Below are 22873 nucleotides of genomic sequence, written 5' to 3'. Positions count from 1 at the left end.
ACTGGATGAAGAGTTAGCCAAGTCTCACCTGTCCCTTTACCACATACAGCCTCTCAGTTCACGCCACAGACCCACACAGCTGCACTGCCTCTGTCAGGGAAGCTTGCCCATGCCACCCATCATAGAACTGTCCGGCCTCCGTGTGCCGTGTCTGTGGGGGTCTCCATCTTCCCACCTGTGAGTGGGGGATGGGGTGGGAGAATAGCTCTCCTTCCCTGGTGTCCCTCAGCCCAGGGCCACATGACCCAGAGAAAGAGCTGAGCGGAGGCCAGCGGCCTAAGCCAGGAGCTTGTACCTGGCAGAGGCGAGTGGTACAGGAGGGCAGCAGGGGTCGACAGAACTTCTTCATGGAGCTGACGGCTGCTGGGAAGGCGGGTGCGGAGAAGATGGCAGCCACGAGGTTGATCCTCAGGATCCAGGACAGCATTTCTTCCTTGCTCCTGGGGACAAACGGTAACATAAAAGGGCTCCGGGTTCTCACGATAGGACCTGCAGCCCTCCCCACACCTGGCATGCCGTACTCAGTATGAAGTCTGGCCGAGAAGGCCCTGGTACCTAGGCAAGGACAGGAAGGAAGGAGGAGGTGGGAGTGGGCAGCTGGGTGGATGAGCCTGGTCAGAACCGGATAGGGAACTCCCATCTGGACTCCCATGAAATAAACCCGCTCCAGTCTGGACTGATGTCCTAGAGCCCGTGAACTCCAGGGTCAGCTGCAGTGAGCAAACCTCTGTCCTGCCCCGCATTCCCACTTGGTCCCCAGTCCTCACACACTAGTCTCCTTCTTGGGAAGCTTGTCTGATATGTGAAAACCCCATTTCTAGTCACAGAGGATGGGGTGCAGCAGAGCAGGCCTTACAGGTCAACGGTAGAGGGAGTCCTTCCCCCAAAACCTCTGAGTCTCTGTCAAGGGTTGAGGCGGGGTCTATCATCCCAACCTTCAGGACTCCAGCATGCACCTGCAGCCCCTGCAGGCTTCTCGGACCCAGTCTGACTCTGTGGGCCTAAGATGGGGCAATGAGGTAGCATCTCTACCCAGCTTCCAGGTGACAGAGAGGACCACACTGAGAACAGCTGCTCTGGAAGACTTGAAGCAGACACACCAAGTCTGTGGCCGTCGGCACAGGCAGCTGAGGTGTGCACCCTGAGACCAAGAGGGTGGAGCTCGCGGGACTGATGGTGCAGGCGACTTGGCTCTGCTCCTACTTACGGGGCCTGGAAGAGGAAGACCCTCCAGTCTGCCGTCTTCAGCTTGAGCACGTTGGACTTCTTACTGTAGTCAGAAGCCCTGGTGGCCAGAGCATGATGCACACGGATGGCATTCTTCAAGTCACCCTCAGACAGAGCCTTGTCGGGCCTGTACTCATCCTGAGTGAGGTGCGGAGTGTCACTCCAGGCTGTGGCTTACTGCCCCACACATCCCGTCGTCATCTCCCTCCCTCCCTCTCACTCTCCTCTGCATCACCTCTACCCTCCCAGACCTCCACAAGAATCACTCCATGTACTCCCCACTCACACCCCACTCTGTCCCAGAGGCCTAAGACTAATCCACTTGGCATTTCAGAGTCCATTTCCCAAAACCCTCAAAGCTCCTGAGTGAGTCCAGGTCAGACCCTTAATAGAAGAAAGCCGGGACTCCTCTCTAGGCCCATCCTGGCCAGAAGACCCTGAGTTGGGTACCACAGGAAGGGGCTGGATGAGACTGAGCAAGCCCTTTCTAGGTAAGGGCTCTGGAGCAGCCTCCCTCCCTCTCACCTTCTGCAAGTACAGGATGGTCCCTTTGAGCACCGCATAGAACTTCTTCCAGCCACGCCTCCCACGGGGTGCTGAGGACGGAAAAAGGCACAGGTAGTGTGGCTGCAACCTTCTGCCTCAGTAACTCCTACCATGCCACCCCCTGCATGTCCACCTTCACGTGTGTCCCCAAAGGAATGGCCAAGGGTGGGTCCCTCCTACACCAGCATCCCTCCCAGGCCCCTTCCCCAGCCTGACACCCACTCCTCTTGCCGTCCATGTCAGCATGAGTCTTCCGAGTCAGCACGCCATGTTTGTAGGTGGTAGCGCTGAGGGCCTGCGGGATATCCAGGAATGGATTGCCACCATCCAAGATCCGAGTCACCTTCTTTGTGCCTGTCCCAAACTTGTCATCCACCAGCTCAGACAGGGATTTTCTCAGCTCATTCTCATCACTAGGAAGGTACCAGACCTGAGAGCCGCCTCCTGAGAGGCCCTGCCCCCACCCCTTGCCACAGCCTTTCCCATCAGCCACCCCTCTGGTATCAAGGTTGGAGACAAAATACAGCTCCAGGGATCTGACCCCTCCCCTTCACCTTCAGCCCTGACCTTCGATGTCTGTTCTTTGATTCAGGGTCTCTAAGCTAATCTTCACCTTTAACATAGAGTTGGAGACTTTCTTCAAGTCTCCTTCCCCCAATCTTCCTGCTCCTCTCCAGCCCCAGGAGCACTAGCCCCCTGCAGACAGAAGCTGTTGCACAAGCCATGCCAACGTGCTGGAAATAGTAGAACCATGGGGCAAGCCCCTGAAGTCCCAGCCTACCATGGGAGCCCTGGTAGAATAGTACCAGTTCTCTGCAGGGTTAGCGTCCCTGAGACTTAGGCCTCCACACATACCCAAAGGCACAATCTTCTCTGGGGAGCTAAGCCATGGGGCTCCCTCCAGAGCCTCTCACAACTTCACCAACCAGCAACACCTCCATCCCTCTTTGCTGATGGTTGTGCACAGCCTTCATAGGTGAAGAAGTTGGAGCATTCACCCCTTCCCACTGCCAAAAGCACAAACATCTTCATACTGCTAGTGCTGTAGGGGACCTGTGCCTCCTGCCCTCCTGCTTCCCGAAAGGGAGAAAGCTGTCATTGATTGGGCACTCCACAATAGTCTCAGTACAGAAAAAAAAACCAGTCACAGACACTCATAGAACTAAATTCATGGTTGGATCTATTCTACAGCAATGTAAACTTTGCACACCTGTAATCAAGTCAAAAAATGAGCCCATAAGGGTGTTGCCGGCTGGGTAGGGGTTGTCAGGGGCCTGGGTCAGGATAAATCAGCACCATGGAGAGTGGTTGGCAAGCCCAGCCACTCCCTCTCCTGGTAGCCAACCTCACAAACCCACTCCCTTGATCACTACTCACATGGCCCATTCCAGCTTTTCGTTCTTGATGGAGTTGTAAAGCGTCTGAATCCGGGTGGAGAAAAGGAAGGGAGGGAGAAAGTAGTTAAGGTAGAGAGAGAAATCCCCATGTCTCTCCTCAATGCGGCTGTAGCAGGGGAGCACCTCTGCCTTAATGGGTAAAGCTTGACTCACACTTGTGTGATGTCAGTTGATGAATAAATGAGTGGATAGGTGGGTGTATGGATGGGTGATGTTTCGTTATGCAGTCATTACTGTCTGTCTAGCCAGGAGATTGTAAGCTTCCCAAGGTCAATAATGTCTATCTTGTACACCACTGAATCCTCAATACAAAGTTTAGAATGTCACAGGATGGGTGGATAGATGGGATGTTGGGAAGTAAATGGGTGGATGTCAGATGGATTAGTGGTTGGTATATGAGTGTTTGGAGGGCTGGAAATGTAGCTCATTTGATAGATTGCTTATCTAGTGTTCATGAAGCTGTGGATTTGATGGCCAGAACCACATAAAACCAGCACAGTAGCACATCCCCAGTACTTGGAAAGTAGAGGCAAGGGGACCAGAAACTCAAGGTCATCTTCAGCAACACAGTGAGTTGAAGGCCATTCTGAGATACATGGAAAAAAGCAGTAGCTTTGGGGAGCACAGGAATGGGTGAAAGGTGAATGGGTAGGTACATAGGTAGGTAAACGGTTATATGGCTGGGCAGATGGGTGCATCCATGCACAAGGAATGTATGGGTAGGTAGAGAAGTAGGTAAACGATGGATAAGTAGATTGAGAAAAGTGAATGGATGGGTGATGATTTAATCTTGTTTTGTTTGGTTGTTGGTTTTTTTGGTTTGGTTTGGGGTTTTGGGGGGGTTGTTTTGTTTTGTTTTTTGGACACAGGGTTTCTCTGTGTATCCCTGCCTGTCCTGGAACTCCCTCTGTAGACCAGGCTGGCCTGAACTCAGAGGTCTACCTGCCTCTGCCTCCCAAGTGCTGGGATTAAAGGTGTGTGCCACCACCACCTGGCTTGATCTTAAAGATGTGTTCTCAACAGATACTTCTTGATGGATAATTATAGCAAAAAGAGAGATAAAGACAATGTTCTCTTTTAGTTTTTGTAACTGACATATAATAATTATACATATCTTCCCTTAGATTCATCATTCAATTCCCTTCTAGCATCATAAGGAAATTAAAAGAGTATCTAAAAATGAACTCATCATCTATGCATACCCCAAAAATAAATTTGCTCTTCTTTATCTAAGGCCAAAACTTCACCCTGGGCCTCAGCCTCAAAAGAAAACTAATTTCTTTCATTGCTGGTGATGGAGGAAGAAGTGAGCCTTTTCCTGTGGTTATGGTGGTGGTGGTGGTGGTGGTGGTGGTGGTGGTGGTGGTGGTGGTATGGTGGTGGTGGTATGGTGGTGGTGGTGGTGGTATGGTGGTGGTGGTATGGTGGTGGTGGTGTGGTGGTATGGTGGTGGTGGTATGGTGGTGGTGGTATGGTGGTGGTGGTGGTGGTGGTGGTGATGGTGGTGGTGGTGGTATGGTGGTGGTGGTATGGTGGTGGTGGTGGTGGTGGTGGTGGTATGGTGGTGGTGGTGGTGGTGGTGGTGGTGGTGGTGGTGGTGATGGTGGTGGTGGTGGTGGTATGGTGGTGGTGGTGGTGGTGGTGGTGGTGGTGGTGGTGGTGGTGGTGGTGGTGATGGTGGTGGTGGTGGTGGTATGGTGGTGGTGGTGGTGGTGGTGGTGGTATGGTGGTGGTGGTATGGTGGTGGTGGTGGTGGTGGTGAGTGGCAGCCATAACAATTGGTGGTAGTGATGGCTATTGCTGTGGTAGAAATGGTGGTGACTGGAGCACCAAAATCCGAGTGCAGAGAGCCTCACTGTCTCTTTCTTGGAGAAGACGGAACAGTCAACTGAGGAACTAAGCAGTCTCCAACTGTGTCCCAGGGTGATGGGCCCTGGTGGCAGTGCTGTGGGTCTAGAATGTCAAGACTTGGTGGGGCAGGGCAGGGGCATGAGGACGTCAGCAGATAATACCTTCAACAGGTCTTTGGCAAAGTCTTGGCCATCATTCAGCTGGTCCAAGTTGGCAATGAATTGCTGGCAGGACATCTTCTTGCCAATGTTCTGTCATGGAGAAATGGTTCTGCCTGAGAGTAGGGAAGAAGGCTGGTGTGGTCCACACCCCCTGCCCTGCCCGGCCAGACAGGATGAGGCAGCATGGTGGGCAGCAGTGAAGGTAAAACTGCCCGGCTACTCCTTCGTCTCCAAGAATTTACAAAACAGTTTTGCATTCAAAGTCTATTTGATCCACAAGCAACATGAAATTCTGGTTAGCTGAGTGCGCCAGGTGCCTGCTCTGCTCTGGGCATTGTATTGGACATGCATTATCGTATCTTCTTGTCACAAGGTAAGAAGCCTGAAGCATGAGAAGGTGAAGTGGTGTGCGAAGGAAGTGCAAGGGCCCAGTGTGTCTGACATCAAAGCCCATGCTCTCACCCACTCACCCAAGGTCACTCGGAACCAGGACTTGAACCCAGGCCCTTTGGTTCCTGAGCAGCTCTGTATATTCTGCCATATTCTTACCCTCTCACCTGCACAGAGTGGGGTCAGGAAGACCTCCCCAAAGCAGGTCAAGTAAGGAGTTTGGTCTTATGAGATCAAAAATCAATCACCACCAGCACATATGGACAGTCCATAGTGGCACAAAGAGAATCAGGTTCTTGTTGCTATAAGCAAAGAGCTGGGGATGGATGGCTGTACCCCCAAATTCTGTCTTTTGTTAACCTCTCACTAGCAGAAGGGCTCCAGGCTTCCAAGCCCACCACCTGTCATTCACACTTTCAAAGTATCCTTGGAGAAGCCCTGTGAGAGACCCTAGGTCTCTTCAGTGATGGGAGGATTTGTGAGTTGGAGTTTGCTCTAAGGCAATGTTTCCTCACATTTTATTATGGAATGTTAGCATCCCATGACATGGGAATATGTATTTCCTAAAATAAATAAGTAATAAACAAATAAATAAATAAATAAATAAATAAATAAATAAATAAATAAATAAATATTACAGTCCAGCAAATTTATTTTTACACTTCAGAGCCTTGAACATGCTCATGTGTGCATGGATTCTCCAAGGACAGATTTCCATGTGCACTGCCCCAAACTTCTTGATGTTGGCATTACTTTAACAAAGAATCTCTACTAACTTCGTGTAGGGCATTCATATACCACAGAAATAATGTGGAAAGCACTGCTGCAAGGCAATTGTGTGTGTGTGTGTGTGTGTGTGTGTGTGTGTGTGTGTGTGTGTGTGTGTGTGTGTGTGTGTGTGTGTTGGCACAGGGTCTCACCACATCGCAGAGGCTGACCTCAAACTTCAGATCCTCCTGCTTCAGCCTTTCAAATGTTGAGATTATAGATGTGATGGCTAGTTTTTGTCAACTTGACACAAGCTAAAGTTATCTGGGAAGAGGGAACCTCAGCTGAGAAAATGTCCCCATCAGATTGTCGGGTATTTCTTAATTAATGATTGATGTGGGAGGGCCCAGCTCATTGTGAGTAGTTGGACCTCTAGGTAGGTGTGTTATACAACCATTTCCTCCAATATTAAAACATTTCATCACTCAGGGAAGTTCCTTAAGCAGGAAGGTAAACAACTCAAAATAGTTTCAGGAAGTCCCTGAAGCTGACCAGATTCATTAGGCTCCTCCCTGCCAGAGCAAACAAGAAAAGCTGAAAGCCCCTCTCAGATGAAGTCAAGCTGCAAAGACTCTCAAAGAAAGCGCCAAGACTCTTAGGCCAGTCCAGATGCTTGGAAGAAGCAGAAACAGCCAAGCTGCCTAGCAGAGGTTAGACCACCTAAGGCACCTGGAAAGATGCTCTCCAAACTGTTGAGCTGCCTGTAGGCTGTGTGGTGTGCTCCAGGTTCCACACACACTGAGCATTCTCGGCCACTAAGAATACCAAGTCAAAAACTAGCTAGGTAATGGGCTGGGTATGTAGCTCAGTTGATAAGAGTGTCTGCTTAGTTAGTATGTAGGAAGCCTTAGGTTTGACCCATACCACCACCGCATACTAGTATATACCTGTAATCCCAGCACTTGAGGAGGCAGGAAGATCAGAAGTGCAAGGTTATCCTCAGTAGTACAGTCAATTTGAGGCTAGCCTGGGCTATGTATGACTCTGTCTCAAAATAAATAATAATAATAATAATCAGCTTTTTAATCTTAATAATGACATATCCTTATTACAAAGGATACCGTCATAATAAAAAAAAAACTGTTAGGGGTCTGGAGAGATGGTTCAGAGGTTAAGAGCATTTACTGCTCTTCCAGACAACCTGATTTGTCTCAGCATCCACACTGGGTGGTTGACAACCTTCTGTAACTCCAGCATCAAGAAAACTGATGCCCTCTTCTGACCTTCATGGGCATGCACATGTGGCACACATGCATAACGGAACATGTTCATACACCTGAATAAAAATTAGCGGAAGAAGTTTTGGCTGAAGTATTAATGGAACACCTGTGTGAAGGCCCTAGAGAAATACAAAGCAGACATCAAGGCTAAGTTCCTACCAATCCAGGAATGTAGAACCCTGCACTGGGAAACTTTCCTTCTTGAGGCATGGCCCCAATGGCTGAGGAAGCAAGTGATCCCATTAGAGTTCAGAGCCCACCAAGGGCAAGGGTCCCGAGAAATACCCCAGCCATACGTCAACATGAAAAGTGAAACCAAGAAGGGACACGCTATAATGAATTCTTCAGTCAGGAAGAAGATGAGTTCAGATGAAAGCATGGGGAAACAGGAAGTGTGGACAAGTAGGAAGCATGGGGAAACAGGAAGTGTGGACAAGTAGGAAGCATGGGGAAACAGGAAGTGTGGACAAGTAGGAAGCATGGGGAAACAGGAAGTGTGGACAAGTAGGAAGCATGGGGAAACAGGAAGCTGGGTGTTAGTTCCCACAGTGGCAGCCTACCTCGGCTGCCTAGGGAGGTATGTCATCACCTGTCACCAGGCTGTGGAGGCAGGTACGTCATCACCTGTGCCGTTCCACAGACACATGCACTCCCTAACGGTGTCCCCCAGACACAGCTTGCTCTCTGACCTCTCCTGCCTCTCTCATGTCCCCACTCTGAGACGCCCCCCACCCCCACCCCCACCGCCCCACAATGAACCTCTTACACTAACTGTTGCCCGTGGTGTGTTTGCTTAGTGGCATACCTTGGCAGGGCCCGCCGAAAGGTACCCACTTCGCCTTTCACTTTTAAATCATTACACTTGGGGGATCAGGAGGTGTGGAGATGTAGGGAGAGTGGGAAAAAGACAGCATAAGGAAGCAGGAAGCTGGAAGGAGAGGGGAGTGAGAGGAAGCAGGAAGCAGGAAGAAGAATGAAACACGACAAGACAGAAAGCCGAGAGAGTAGTGAACGAACTTAGCTGTCTGCAGGTGCCACGTGGCCCCAGAAGAGGTAAACACACTTTTTTTTTTTTTTTTTTTTTGGTTTTTCGAGACAGGGTTTCTCTGTGTAGCTTTGCGCCTTTTCCTGGAACTCACTTGGTAGCCCACGCTGGCCTCGAACTCACAGAGATACGCCTGGCTCTGCCTCCCGAGTGCTGGGATTAAAGGCGTGTGCCACCACTGCCCGGCGTAAACACACTTTTAACAAGACCGAAATGTACATCATAAACCAAAAAAAGAATTCTGAGGGCTGGGTATGTAGTTCAGTGGTAGAGTACTTGCCTACCATGAGCAAGACCCTGGTTCAAATCCCCAGCACTGCAAAAGGCAGACTTTTTAAAAAAGAATTCTGAGAGAATGCACAACTAAGAAGATAACAAAGGAGGAAAACAGAAATCTAAAAAAACACATAAACAATCTAAAAGTAGACAAGGAAGCAGGAAAAAAGGAAGAATGAGCTGGAGAGATGTGGTGATATTTTATTTGTGCTGAAATGTGATATTTTATTTGTATGTTAATAAATAAAGTTTGCCTGGAGATCAGAGGTCAAAGCGAGCCATAAACAGAATTCAGGCAGGTGGTGGCACACGCCCTTAATCTGATCACAGGGCAGGCAGAGTCTCTGTGTGTTCAAGGACACAGCCAAGCGTGGTGACACAAACCTTTAATCCCAGTACCAACCATAGAGACCTGGAGGTCTGTATAGACAGGCGGTGACGAGGAAGTGATGTGGCTGGGCTTAGAGCCAATGAGAAGGCAGAACAGGAAAGCAATAAAGGTGCAGGTTAGACAGGAAGACTCTCACTTGGGAAGCTATGGTGAGGTGGTGAGCTAAGGTTAGTTGGCGGCTATTGCTCTGATCTCTACGGCTTGCACCTCTGTATTTAGCTCTGTGTTTCTTATTTAATAAGACTTTAGAAATTTGTCTACAGAGAGATGGCTCGGCAGTTAAGAGCAATTCCCAGCACGCACAAGCCAGCTCACAACTCTCTGTAACTCCAGTTCCAGGGCATCTGACACCCTCACACCAATGCATATAAAGTTAAATTATAAAAAAAAGAAAGAACAAATGAATGAAACAGAAAAAAAAGTAACCTGGCTTGTTTGTTTATTTACTTATTGCTTTGTTTGACTCAATCTGTAGCCCAGGCTGGCCTCAAATTCTTGATGATTCTCCTGCCTCAACTTCTTGAGTTCTAGGATTAAAGGCATGTACCAAAACACAAGATTAACCTGGTATATTTAAGTGAAAATACGTCATAATTCATTAAATGGTCAAATTAAAAGGAATTTATCAGAGCTAATATTTGTAAAGTATATGATGCAAGAGCCATACCCTAAATATAAATGAACAGGCATCTTGGAAGAGAAAAGTTAGAAAAGGATACACCATACAACTAACATAACATCTCCAGTACAGATCCACTAATGTCTGTAAGACAGTCCTGAAGCATTAAAAGAGAAAGGGAGTGATGTTTCCATGGTAATGAGAGCATCATTCCCGCAGAAAACATAACCATCGTAAACCAGTGCATACCAAACAGCATGCAGGACACAAAACTTGACAAACGATGACACAGTCATGGTTTTGGTTGCAGATCTTAATACTACTTGTCAGGTCCCAAAGAAACCCGGGACAAGAATCGTTCAGTATCTGTGGCTCCTCCCAGCACTTCTCCCCCCCGCCCCCTACCCTAAACCTCTCCAGGTTCTCTTCCCTGTGTAATCCAGCCATTCCGGCCACACGCTCTCTTGGTCCACCTCTCTTGGCTCCTGGCTGGCTCACTCTTGGCTCGTGGGCCATGGCTCCTCTCTTAATCCATTTGTCCTCTCTCTCTCTCTCTCTCTCTCTCTCTCTCTCTCTCTCTCTCTCTACTCTTCCTCAGCCCGCTCCCCCTCTCTTTCTCTCCTCTCATGGCCGAATTCAGTCTGGACCCTTCCAGATGCCTCTGCCTGAACTCTCCCTCATGTCTACAATAAAAGCTTTCTCCTCAACCAGACCTAGGAGTGACCATGTCCTCATTTCCTTCCACTGCTCACTCGTAAGAAAACCAAGCAGACATAGATAGATAGATAGATAGATAGATAGATAGATAGATAGATAGACAGACAGACAGATAGACAGATAGATAAGCAAGAATATTAAAGGAGAAGGTGCTGAAAAACTCGAGAACCTAGATGATGTGGACATACTCTGGAGAACACTTCCCAATTCACTCTGCAAATGTGGGGCATATCAGTGCCTGGTCAAAATATCACAAGAAAAGAAAACAGATCAGTAATTCTTTAGGATAAAGATGCAAAAATCTTCAATGAAATACTACAAACCAAATTCATCAGCATCTTAAAAGGACTGTACACAGGTACTGTGAGATGGGTCAACAGGTAAAGGCACTTGGCCACCAAGCTGATGATCTGAGTGCTAATCCTAAAACCCACGTGATGGGAGGAGAGAACCAACTCCTGCAAGCTGTCCTCTGATCTCCACACATGTACCATGTGCCCACTATCCCCTCCCCAAATAAATAAATGGAAAAAAAAACATACTCAACAAAACTAGGAATAGAATGGACCATGTTTAAATGATGAAGGGTGTTTATGAAAAGCCCACAGCTGACAGAAAAATGGTGAAAGACTGGAAGCTTTTCCTCTAAGATCAGGAGTATTTCCATACAAACTTGTACTAAGAGGCCTAGCCAGCTGAGTGTGGTGGTACATGCTTTTAATCCCTACACCCAGGAGGCAGAGATATGAGGCCCTCTGAGTTCAAAGCCAGCCTGATCTTCAAAGTGAGTTTCAGGACAGCCAGGGTTATGTACGGAGACCTGTCTCATAAATAAATAAATAAATAAATAAATAAATAAATAAATAAATAAATAAATAAATAAATAAATAAGTGGGTCCTACTCAGAGCGATTAGGGAAAAAAATCAAATTAAAAAGGAGTGAGCTCTTCACCTTCAGTTGCAGATACTATGATTTTATATGCAGAAAATGCTAAAGATCTAGAAAAAGCATTAAAACTAATGAACACATTTACTGAAGTTGCAAAACATAAGAGCAATGTATAAAAATCAGTTGTCTTTCTTTTTTCAAGATTTTTTAAATGTAGCATGTGTTAGACCAGGTGTGGTAGTGCAAGCCTTTAATCCCAACACTGGGGAGGTAGAGGCAGGTGATTCTCAGTGATTTCAAGGCAAGTCTGGTCTATATAGCAAGTTCTAGGCCAGCTAAGGTTACATAGTGAGACCCTGACTCAAAAAACAAAAATGTGTGTGTGTGTTTTGTTTGAGAATCTCATAGATCCAAATAATGTGTTTTGATCCAGTCTACCCCCATGTCCTATTCTCCAACTGCTTCCCTATCCCCCACCACCATTTCCCCTCCCAACTTCATGGGCTCATTTTTTCCACCCACCGAGGCCACTTAGTGCTGCATGTATGTGTACGCAGGTGTTGGGCTCGCCACTGGAGCATGGGCAGCTCCTCAAAGGTTGCATCCCTGAAGCAAACCAGCTCTCCCTTGCTCAGCAGCTGTCAATTGCCAATCGCTTCTCATCTAAAGGTGGAATTTCTCGAGCCCCTCCCCATCCATGCTGGGCTTTTGGCTGGCTCAATCATGTGCGGTTCTTGTACATACAGACGTAGCTGCTGTGAGTTCTTATAACACGAATCTTAAAAGGTCTTATAATAAAAAAAAAAAAAAAAACAGAGCCAGATAGATATTGGGGTGAAAGCTGAAAGATCAGAGAAGCAGAACAGCCAGCCACTAGCTTACCTCTACGAAATCCTCAGCCTCAAGAGAGTGAGTTCCTGTTTCCTCACGCCTTATATACCTTTCTGCGTCCTGCCACATTACTTCCTGGGACTAAAGGCATGTGTCACCACTGCCTGGTTCTGTTTCTCTCATGTAGCCCAGTGTGGCCTTGAACTCACAGAGATCCAGACAGATCTCTGCCTCCCAGTGATAGGATTAAAGGTGTGTGTAACCACTGCCAGACCTCTATGTCTAACTTAGTGGCTGGCTCTGTCCTCTGATCCCCAGGTAAGCTTTATTGGGGTCCACAATATATCACCACAAATTCTTGTGTGTAACTGCCCTCTCATGTCTAGAAAACACTATTTTGCTGCAGTTTCCCACTACCTCTGGGAAGTAGCCTTTATGTCCCCTCTTCCATTGTTAATCCTGAGCCTTGGGAAGAGGGGGGTATAATACTGACAACCAATTTAGAGCTGAGCACTCCCCAGCCTCTTATTCTCTGCACATTGACCAGCTGTGGGTCTCTGCAGTAGTCACCACCTACAATACAAAGAAGCTTCTCTGGTGATAGTTGACAGATAGATGATCTAATCCATGGATGTAAAAACAAGTGCTTAAGGAGTTTTAATACTATGTCCATGTAGCAGAATGATAGCAGTAGGTTCTCCCCTAGAGCCTATGACCTACCCAGCCTTTCCTGGCATAGTTAAAGGTATCGGGTATAAGTCTGTCCTGTGGTGCAGACCTTAAGTCCAAGCAGAGGTGGCTGGTTATGCCCATAACAATTATTCCACCATTGTACCAGTAAATGTATCTTTCCAGGCCAGTATTACTATAGTCTGCAGTGTTTACAGTTGGGTGAAACTGTTGATGACTTGTCTCCCCAAACAGTGTGCATAGCACCTGCCAATATTATGGCACCTAGCCAATCTCCCGGGATAAAGCTTCCAGGTCAGTACTAGTTTGATTTCTCCATGTTCTGTGACTCAAGTATGAGTGTCTTCAGCTATCGGGTCCTACCATTAAGTGTTGTGGAACATTAGTTTAAGATGTGTTACATTTGTTTATGCTGTGGAGTGTTTGTTTAATGATGCAAAGATGTGTTGCATTCTTTTATGTTGCATTTGTTTAACTCTGTAAAGCTGTCTTGCTTCACCTGCCTAAAACACCTAAATAAAGGTCTAATAAAGAGCTGACTGGCCAATAGCTAAACAGGACAGAGAAACAGATGGGGCTGCCAGGCAGAGAGAACAAATAGGAGAAATCTAGGCTCAGGGGAAGAGAAGAGAAGAGGGAGAAGTGAGAAAAGGAGGAGAGGACGCCAGGGGCCAGCCACGGAGTGAGAAGGAAAGCCCAGAGACAAAACATAGAAGAAGAAAAATAGGATAATTTAAGTCAGAAAAGCTGGCTAGAAACAAGCCAAGTTAAGGCTGGACATTTATAAGTAAGAATAAGTTTCATGTATTTATTTGGGAGCTGGGTGGCAGGCCCCCAAAGAGAAAAAAACAAACAAACAAACCAACTACAATCAAGTTCTGGAAGATAACCAAGAGCAATGGAAACAGTTGGTGATGTTTTGGGTACCTATAGAGGCCCCTGACTAACGACTTGAAGAGAGGTAACCAGTATCTGGCATAGGGCTTAATTTTTTAAGTTACATTGTGTGTGTGTGTGTGTGTGTGTGTGTGTGTGTGTGTGTGTGTGTGCACATATGCCCAGTATATGCATGAAGAACACACATACGACAACTTGTAAGGGTCATTCTCTCCTTCCACCACGTGGGTTTCGGGATCAGCCTGGGTCATCAGGCTCAGCAGCAGGCACCTTTACCTTTACCAACCAACCTCAACACTTTTTTCAATTAAAAAAAAAAGATGTTTTAAATTTGCTATTGTGTGTAAGTGCATGATATATGTCAGGGGGCGGGGGTGTGGTCCACAGCACATGTGTGGACGTCAGAGGGAGACTTTGCAGAGTTGGTTCTCTCCTTCCACCTTTACACAGGTTCCAGGGATCGAACTCAGGTCACCACACTTGTGCATCCAGTGCTTTCTCCTACTGAGCCGTCTCCATGGCCCATGTTGGATTTGTGTATACTAGCTGTGAACCATTAGAAAATAAAGTTCAGGAAACAATTCTATTTACAACAGAATCAACAAGAATAAAATGAGGGAGCTGAGGAAATGAATCTGTCAGTCAAGTACTTGGGTACAAGCATGAGAACCTGGAAATGTAATCCCAGCACCCACATGAAAGCCAGCATGGCAGTGTGCATCTGTAATCCCAGCACTAGGGGAGACAGACAGGAGGATCCTTGCTGGACACTCTCAATCAGTGAGCTCCAAGTTCAGTGAGAAACACTGTCTCAGAAAATAAGATGGAAAGTGACTGAAGAATGTCCCTCAGTGTCCATCTTTGACTTCCAATCTTATATGCGTGCGTACACACACACACACACACACACACACACACACACACACACACACACACACAATGCATAAAATAAACTAGCTGTGAACTACTTCACTCCTAGAATTCCAGCACAAGCAAGGCCAAGGCAGGAGGATCATGAGTTCAAGACCATCCCAGGCTACATATTGAGCTCCAAACCAGCCTAGGATACGTGAGATCCTGTTCAAAATAGTAAAAAATAATAAAATGCCAATATATTTAACCAAGGAAGCTGGGTATGGGGACTCAAGCCTGTAATTCCAGCACCCAGGAAGCTAAGGCAGGGGGTGGGGCGGGGGGGACCCACAGTGAACTTGAGACACTCTGAGCTACATAGTGAGTCCCAGGCTCTGATCTACAGCTTGAGGCCCTGGTTCAAATAAAATTCAACCAAGGAGATGAAAGGTTTGTATACTCAAAACTACAAAAGAGTTCTAAAATGAATTAAGAAGGTATAAATCCACAGGAAGACATCCTTTGTTCGTGGATTAGGAAGACTTAGCATTGCTAAAATGGCAATTCTCCCCAAACCGACCTGAATACTCAAGCTGATCTCCATTAAAATCTCTATGCTCCCTGCAACCCCCCCACCCCACACCCCTACACACCTCACACCCCATACCCCCACACCCCACACCCCGACACCCCACTTCTTCAGAAATACAAAGGCCAATTCTAACTTTTGTAGGGAACTGCAAGAGATCACTCCCTCATTCAGTCTTCAGCAAAGAAGAATAAATCTCACCCATCAAACTTCCTGACTGAGAACTCCCTAGAAAGCCACAGTAGTGAAAACATCGGGCACTCACCTAAGAAGAGCTGTAAACCTATAATTTTTGTCTGAGATAAGGCTTCCAGGCTGGCTTCAAGCTCACGACATAGACAAGGATGGCCTTGAACTTCTGATCCTCCTGCCTCCACCTCCCAAAGTGGTGGGATCATAGGTTTGTATGACCACATCCAGTTCTGTGGATACTGGGCATGGAACTGAGGTCTCATGAATTCTAGACAAGTGCTCTATGCTCTGAGCTCCCAGCCTCAAACCTATAATTTACTATCAATCAATTTGTTGCTGTTGTTGTTTGAGATAGGATCTATTGCAGCGCAAGTAGCCTAAACTCTGAGATCTGCCTGCCTCAACCTCTTGAGTGGGGAGTACTGGTACATAACACTATGCTTACCAATAGACTAGATCTTAACAAGTCTGCCAAGACTGTGTGATGGGAAAATAATCGTCTGCATCAATGATGCTGGGACCAGATGTCCAAATGCAAATGAATGGAGTTGAATCTGTATCTCACACTGTGTATCATTACTCGGAATAGAATTTAAAACTAAGTGTAGGACTGGGCCTCAGTGGGAGAGTGCCCACCTAGAACACTTGAGGCCCTAAATTCAATCTTCAGTGCTGAAGAAAACAAAGAAAAATTCAAAACTAGGTAGAAGAGCAAAAACTCTCAGAAGAAAACAGCGCAAACCTTCATGGCCTTGTGTCTGGTGATGGTTTCTTTTTTATGCTTGTCTGTCTGTCTGTCTGTCTGTTTGATACAGGGTCTCACTATGTAACCCTAGCTGACCTAGAACTCAACATGTAGACCAAGCTGACTTCAAACTCCCAGAGGTACACCTGCCTCTGTCCCCTGAGTCTCAAGAGTAAAGGCTTGCGCCACCACAACACTGGTAATGGTTTCTAATTCATGATGCCCAACGCACAAACGAAAAAGACAGCCGCAGTGCTGGGGCAAGAGCACAGTCAGTAATACACCTGCTGGGCAAGCGTGGAGACCTGGGTTCAAGCCCAGCACCCATGTAAAAAGTCTGGTCTGGTGGTGCATGCTGTAATCCCAGGGCTGGAGAAAAAGGGTCCGGAGGATTCCTTGAGCTTGCTGGCTAGCCGCCCTAATGTAATCCGAGAGTCTCAGGTCCCAGTGATATCCTGTCTTTAAAAGAGAAGGTGGATGGCTCCAGAGGACTCACACTCCAGATAGAACTCGGGCCTGCTCCACACATATGTACACACAGATTCACACACACACATATGTACATGTACATGTACATACATACACACATACACACAGAGAGAGAAATAAATTGGGATGTCATTCAAATTTTAAAAACATCACAAGACTCTATAAAGAGAGCGAGAAAGAGAACGAGTAAACAACCATAAGATGAGAGAAAACATCACAGATCACATGCCTGATAAAGGTCTAGTGTTCTGAACACAGAAGGCCAGCAGAATGCAACAACAAAAAACGTCGTTTAAATTGGACAAAGGACCCACGCCTGATGGTGCATGCCCATAACCTGGCACTTTAAAAGGTTGAGTCAAGAGAGCTGTGAGTTTGTACCCAGCCAACGCCATAGAATAAAGAATAAATGAAATGAAGTGGGCAAAGGACCTGAAGAGACATTCCGAAGAACACACACCAATGGCCATCAGGCACATGGGAAGCAACTCAGTACTGTAGTCATGGAGACAGGTGAATGAGAACCACAGTGGGGTTGGCACTGTGGCTCAGAGGAAAAGCACTCACCGGGCATGAGCAGAGCCCGGGCTCAGTCCCCAGCACAAAGTCAAACTGAAAGACTAAAGTGGTATTCCACATCCACTAAGATGTCAATAATATTTCCAAAATGGTAGGAAAGGTCAATTTGCTGTTGACAGTTGGAACCCTGTGTATTGCTGGAGGGATAGGAAATATTTAGCCAATGTGCTTTAAATATAAAAATATATGTAATTCAGCAAGCCTACCTTCAGCATATGCCCAAAAGAAATGAAAAACTAAGGACCAGCCGATGCCTCAGCAGGTAAAAGCACTCGCTGCCAAACCAGTTGATCTTTGTTCCATCCCTGGGAGACCCACATAGAGGAAGAGGAGAACCAGCACCTGTAAGTTGACCTCTGGCCTCCACATGTGCACAACACACACACACACACACACACACACACACACACACACACACACACACACACACACACACAGAGAGAGAGAGAGAGAGATGTTTTTGTAAATAAATAAAAAAAGAATTGAGGTAGATATGGTAGCACCTGCCCCTAATCCCAGCACTTAGAAGGCAGAGGCAGGCAGTTTAGACCTCTGTAAGTGTGAGTTCAGCCTGGTCTACATAGCAAGTTCCAGGTCAGCCAGGGCAAAATAATGAAACCCTGTCTCAACAACAACCAAAATTGAGAACAGGTGTACAAACTAAAACTTACACACAAATTTTCATAATTTCACATGCATATCCATATATGACCTATGTGGCATATCCATGCAATGATACACTATTTATCCATAAACAAGAATAAAGTACTGGCACATGATACAACATGAACGATCCTTAAAAACATGTCAAGGAAAACAAGTCAGACACAGAAGGTCAGGTGTTGTATGATTCTGCTCACACAAAATATTTATAACAGACAGATCCATACAGGCGGGAAGCATGTCCGCATTACCAGGGAGTGGGGAGAGGTAAGGAGGTGTGACTGTTGGCAGGTGTGAGGCTTATTTTGAGAGTGAGGAAAAATTCTGGAATGGGTCAGTAGTGCTGGGTGCACACCACTGGGAATGTCCTGAAAGCCGCTGCATTCTGTGTTCTTAAGTGGTTAAAATAGTCAGCGCCTGCTACTGTATTTTACCACAATGAAATTAATCAGTGAGTGTACACAAGATTTCCACAACATGGAATGCCTGACCTTATTGACATATAAGGACATCATAGTCACTCTAGAAAACACACTCCAAGTCAAATCCTTCACTAAAGTCCACCTCTCTCTAGGCCAAAAAGCAAGACTCGCCAAGATGTGGAAAAAAGAAAAACCAAAGAAGTTATTTGCTTTAAAGTAATATTGATAGTAGACAGCCTCCAGGCAAAAAGACATGTCCAGGGGCAGGGGACCCAGATGACGGCACAGCCCAAGAAGGTGTACGGTTGGAAACCCTGAATGCCCAGTGTCTCCTTGTCCCCATTTCCATCAACAGGACCTCCCTTGGGCCCCGGGCCCTGGAGCCTCTTTCCCACAGCCTCTGTCCCCTAGCAGGAACAAGCTACAGCTAGTCTCTCCACAGCACCATCTCATGATGGTGACCTTAGCTCTCTCAGGCCAGGGCAACCATCTCTCTAAGCCCACATCCTTGCCCAGAGTAGAGGCTGGCTGGGGTTAGGTGCTACCCGGGCAGCTATTGAGAGAGTGACACTTGGCGATCACCTTTGACCCAGGGCAGCCAGCCTTTCCCTGAATGTCTGCCATGGCATTGAGCTAAGAGCAATCCTAGCCTGTTCTCATGGCTCACCTGGAAGGAAGCCTTAGAGACAGGCGTCAAATCGCGCCTCTTTCCCGGGACCTTCCCACCGGCAGCTTCATCACTGAGGCCTGACACCCTCACACATGCATGCAGGCAAAACACCAAAGCACATAAAATAAAATAATAAATTAGCAACCAAAAAAGGAGACTCACAGGCAGGGGTTACAAGAGGGGGAGATCAACAGAGGCTTGGTCAGTTAACAGGTTTGCTCCAGGCCATACAGCTGTGCTGTGGGCAGACACAGAGAAGCCTAGCCCAGCTCCCCACCCCACCCCCACCACCACCACACACACACACTGCTTGCTGAGCAACACTGCTGCAGGGGAGTTACTGCTCCGTGTCTCCAGCAGTGTGAAGCCCCCATCCAACCACCGCTCCCTCCTCAGCTGAAGGGCCCAGACCGGCTAAGGCCCACCACGCTGGGGGCCTCTCCACTGAGAGGGGGCAGAGTGTGGAGGGGTGTGTTAGCACTCTCTTTCAAATGGCTAGTGACACCCGTGAACAGAGGGAGTGATCTCGGGGAGAGGGCTGGCTTGGGCAGGGTGCTCACTCCACTTCCGCTCACGGGGAATATACAGCATCTGCATACATGTGCCCACAAACCCAGCCGGCTACTCCTCCTCCTCTCCCTCAGCCACTCCAGCTGCCCCCAGCCTCAAGGCTGTACCCACAGGCTGTCCATCACTCAAGGTGTAAGGGTAGCAATGGATCCCACTGGGCATGTGGTGGGCTTGTTCACAGCGGAAACCCTTGCTGGGCTGCGGACCGCTGCCACTCATAATCCTCCCCGAGACACTGGAGGAAATCATCACTGCCCTGAGAGGATGCAGAACCTGAGACTGGGAGAGGGCAAGTGACTTGCCCAGGATCACACAGCTACTCAGTAAAGAAGGCAAGACTAGGTTGTGCAGCTTGTCTATCCCAGATTTTCCTTACACCCCATATCTCCTGGACTTTTCTGGTTTACTCTAGAGCCAGACATACTGACCTGTTGTCACTGGGTCACTAAAATCTACCCAACTCCCAGGAGGGGCTCTGACCAGCCCTGAGTGAGTGAGGGCCAGAGAGCGGTTGGGTGGGGCAGATGGTGGGACAGGACACAGAGGGTGAATGGAGGCGGGTCTAAGCACGGAGCATGCACGCTCTAACAGCAGCACTTACCACCTGAGGAAGGAAGGGCAGGGGCGCCCAGAGCAGTAGCCAACAGAGGAAGGAAGAAGGGATTAGTGAGCGTGGGAAGCCTGGAGGCACCGGGGGTGGGACCTGGGCACCCCACACCTATTCTTCCACTCACTGGCCTGACAGGAGTGAAGGGTGAGGAGGAGGCCCCTGGAGAGTAACCTGCCATGTGGTTGGCAGAGACCAGCTGTCTGGGGCATGACATCTCAGGAAGGCCACAGCTGGGCTTTTAGAGGAGATATGGAAGAGCACACGGCCTTTTGGTAGAGCAAGGCATGGACTCTACCACAGATGTGTCCTGATGGCACATCTATTTGCTGTGTCTTAAGTTCCCATGTGCCTCAGCCGGGCACAGTGGTGGTGCTCACCTTTAATCCCAGCACCTGGGAGGCAGAGGCAGGTGGAACTCTGAGTTTGAGACCAGCCTGGTCTACAGAGAGAGTTCCAGCATAGCCAGGGCTACACAGAGAAACCCTGTCTTGAAAAATTAAAAAGAAAAATTCCCACGTGCATCAACTGTTCTCACTGTTCTTAGGAGCCAGAACCCAGGCAGAACCAGCGGATAAAACCAGGACAGGGTCAAATCTAGAAGCAAGACAGCCACCTCCCGGGTCTGCTAGGAAAAAACACTGTCCCTGACCAAGGGTTTCAGCAAGAGGGATGGCTACAGGGTTGGCTACGTTGCCCTCAGTGACAGGAGCAGGTGAGAGCCCAGATCCCCCGACAGTCCCCCTACTCACATGTCCATGCAGGTCTGTGTTAAGCAGCATCAGAGCACAGGTAAGTGTGTGGATCCCATCTAAATAGAACACAGTCGATTTCCAGTGTGAGAACCCACTCACTCCCACCAGAGCTCCCCACCTGCCAACCTAGAGGCCACACAGACAAAGGAAGCCAGGTATCTGCCCACAAGCACTTCAGGGCCAAGGCCTGGGTGATGCCCAACCCCCCAGGGCCCCTAACCACCCTAGACAGGCTCTAACCCAGATGTCTGCCCCTTGCAGACAAAGCCACCTTGAACCTTAGACCTAGGAAAGGCTTTGGACCCCAAGCCATGTCCCTACAGTAGCAATAAGAGACTTAGTCCCCTCAGTTCCCATGATTCAGGTCCATCCATATGGCAAGTCCTGCCTCTGCAAGAGACCTGCATGGGACGCCCCCTCCCCTACTGAGAGTCAGCATTGTGACAGAAGACACAGGACATGGACTAGGCTAAAGGACTGAGTGTAGGAAGGATTTATAGATGCTGGGAATGGATGATAATGAACAAGACCTTTAGACTCTCCTGTCCAGCAGGCCATCTGATATTCACTGGACATTTTGTGGTCTTGGATTTTGAGGCAAGGTCTCACTCTGTAGCCCAGGCTGACCTCAAGCTTGAAATAGCCCTCCTGACTCATCCTGCCAATCCCTGAGATGTCAGGTATGAGTCACCACACCCAACTGTATTTGTTCAGTTTTAATTGAGCACCTACTATATGCCAGAGCACATGGCCCACCTGGGCCTGCCTGCAAGGTAGAGGTGTCAGATGGGCTAGGGTGGGAGAAGACCAGGCCTCGGCTAGACAAGGAGTACGGGAGGGGGGTCAGGGAGTGCTGTACCTTCTGATGTGCTGTCATCTGGGTTACACTGGCAATACCGGCGGGAGAAGTGGGTAAGGACTCGCTCTCGCTCCTGCGTCTCCCCCATCAGTGGGAAGGCCTTCAGGAAGGTTCTAGAATGTAATTCAAGATTGCTTAGTGAATCTCAGAGCCCCCGATTTAGCCTTCTCACTGCAATAGAATTTACTCCCCACACAAACGCACACCTGAGACCCGTGTTCCCGTACCCCAGTACCTGGGTCTGGACACCCTCTGCACCCTCCAGAATGGCCTCTGGAGTCTAAGACCTCAGAATTCCCTCTCTCTCTCTCATTCCTGCAGCACCCTTCCGGAAGTAGGCAGTATCAGCGTGTCCTAGACTGCCAGCCCCACCCATCAGCATGTTCTTCTTCAATTCTCTACTGAACCCACCCCTCCATTCTCATTCCCCCACCCCTAAGTCTGAGCTGCACCAAGTCTCTGTGATTTGTTCTTCATTTCTCTGGGGTGGGGAGTTGTTCGTTTGTTTGAGACAGTATCTCTCTACATAGCTCTGACTGTCCTGGAACTCTCTCTGTAGATCAAGCTGGCCTCAAACTCAGAGATCCACCTGCCTCTGCCTCTGCCTCCCAAGTGCTGGGATTAAAGGCATGCGCCACCATGCCTGGCCTCCCTTTTGTCTTTATCTCAATTCCTCTTCTTCCTCCTCTTCCTCCGCCTCCTCCTCCTCCTCCTCCTCCTCTGCCTCCTCCCGCCTAGTCTACCCTCATCACATGCTCAGGGCACCTACCCCAGTCTCCCAGCTAACACCCCACACATATTATATCTGCCTTGTAGACACATAGGCAATCTTAACCCACCCACAGCCACTTAAAACCTTTCCCTGGCTCCCCAGAAACCCCAGAGAAACATCCACATCCTTCATATTGCAGCCTTGCTGATGCCCAGATCCCTCCTGTCCCTGGGACCTCATACCCACATGCTATT

General features: G+C 48.2%; 1 protein-coding gene across 4 annotated transcripts in view; it reads right to left on the bottom strand.

Annotated features, from left to right (window-relative positions):
- Positions 1-22873, bottom strand: part of Psd2 (pleckstrin and Sec7 domain containing 2) — a 79129-nt gene that overhangs the window by 6500 nt on the left and 49756 nt on the right. For all 4 annotated transcript variants that reach the window (XM_052741905.1, XM_052741902.1, XM_052741903.1 and 1 more), the window contains 8 exons: positions 21908-22020; positions 21046-21104; positions 5183-5272; positions 3151-3194; positions 1996-2186; positions 1753-1823; positions 1208-1365; positions 296-440 (listed from right to left, as the gene is read on the bottom strand). In XM_052741905.1, the coding sequence (XP_052597865.1) occupies positions 296-440; positions 1208-1365; positions 1753-1823; positions 1996-2186; positions 3151-3194; positions 5183-5272; positions 21046-21104; positions 21908-22020 (871 nt within the window). The remainder of the gene's footprint in view (positions 1-295; positions 441-1207; positions 1366-1752; positions 1824-1995; positions 2187-3150; positions 3195-5182; positions 5273-21045; positions 21105-21907; positions 22021-22873) is intronic.

The sequence above is a fragment of the Peromyscus californicus genome, unplaced genomic scaffold, assembly GCF_007827085.1.
Source record: "Peromyscus californicus insignis strain IS unplaced genomic scaffold, ASM782708v3 Scaffold_17__1_contigs__length_78620276, whole genome shotgun sequence".
Lineage (NCBI taxonomy): Eukaryota > Metazoa > Chordata > Mammalia > Rodentia > Cricetidae > Peromyscus > Peromyscus californicus.
Note: the sequence above shows the minus strand (reverse complement) of the source record. Positions and strands in the feature narration are given on the sequence as shown.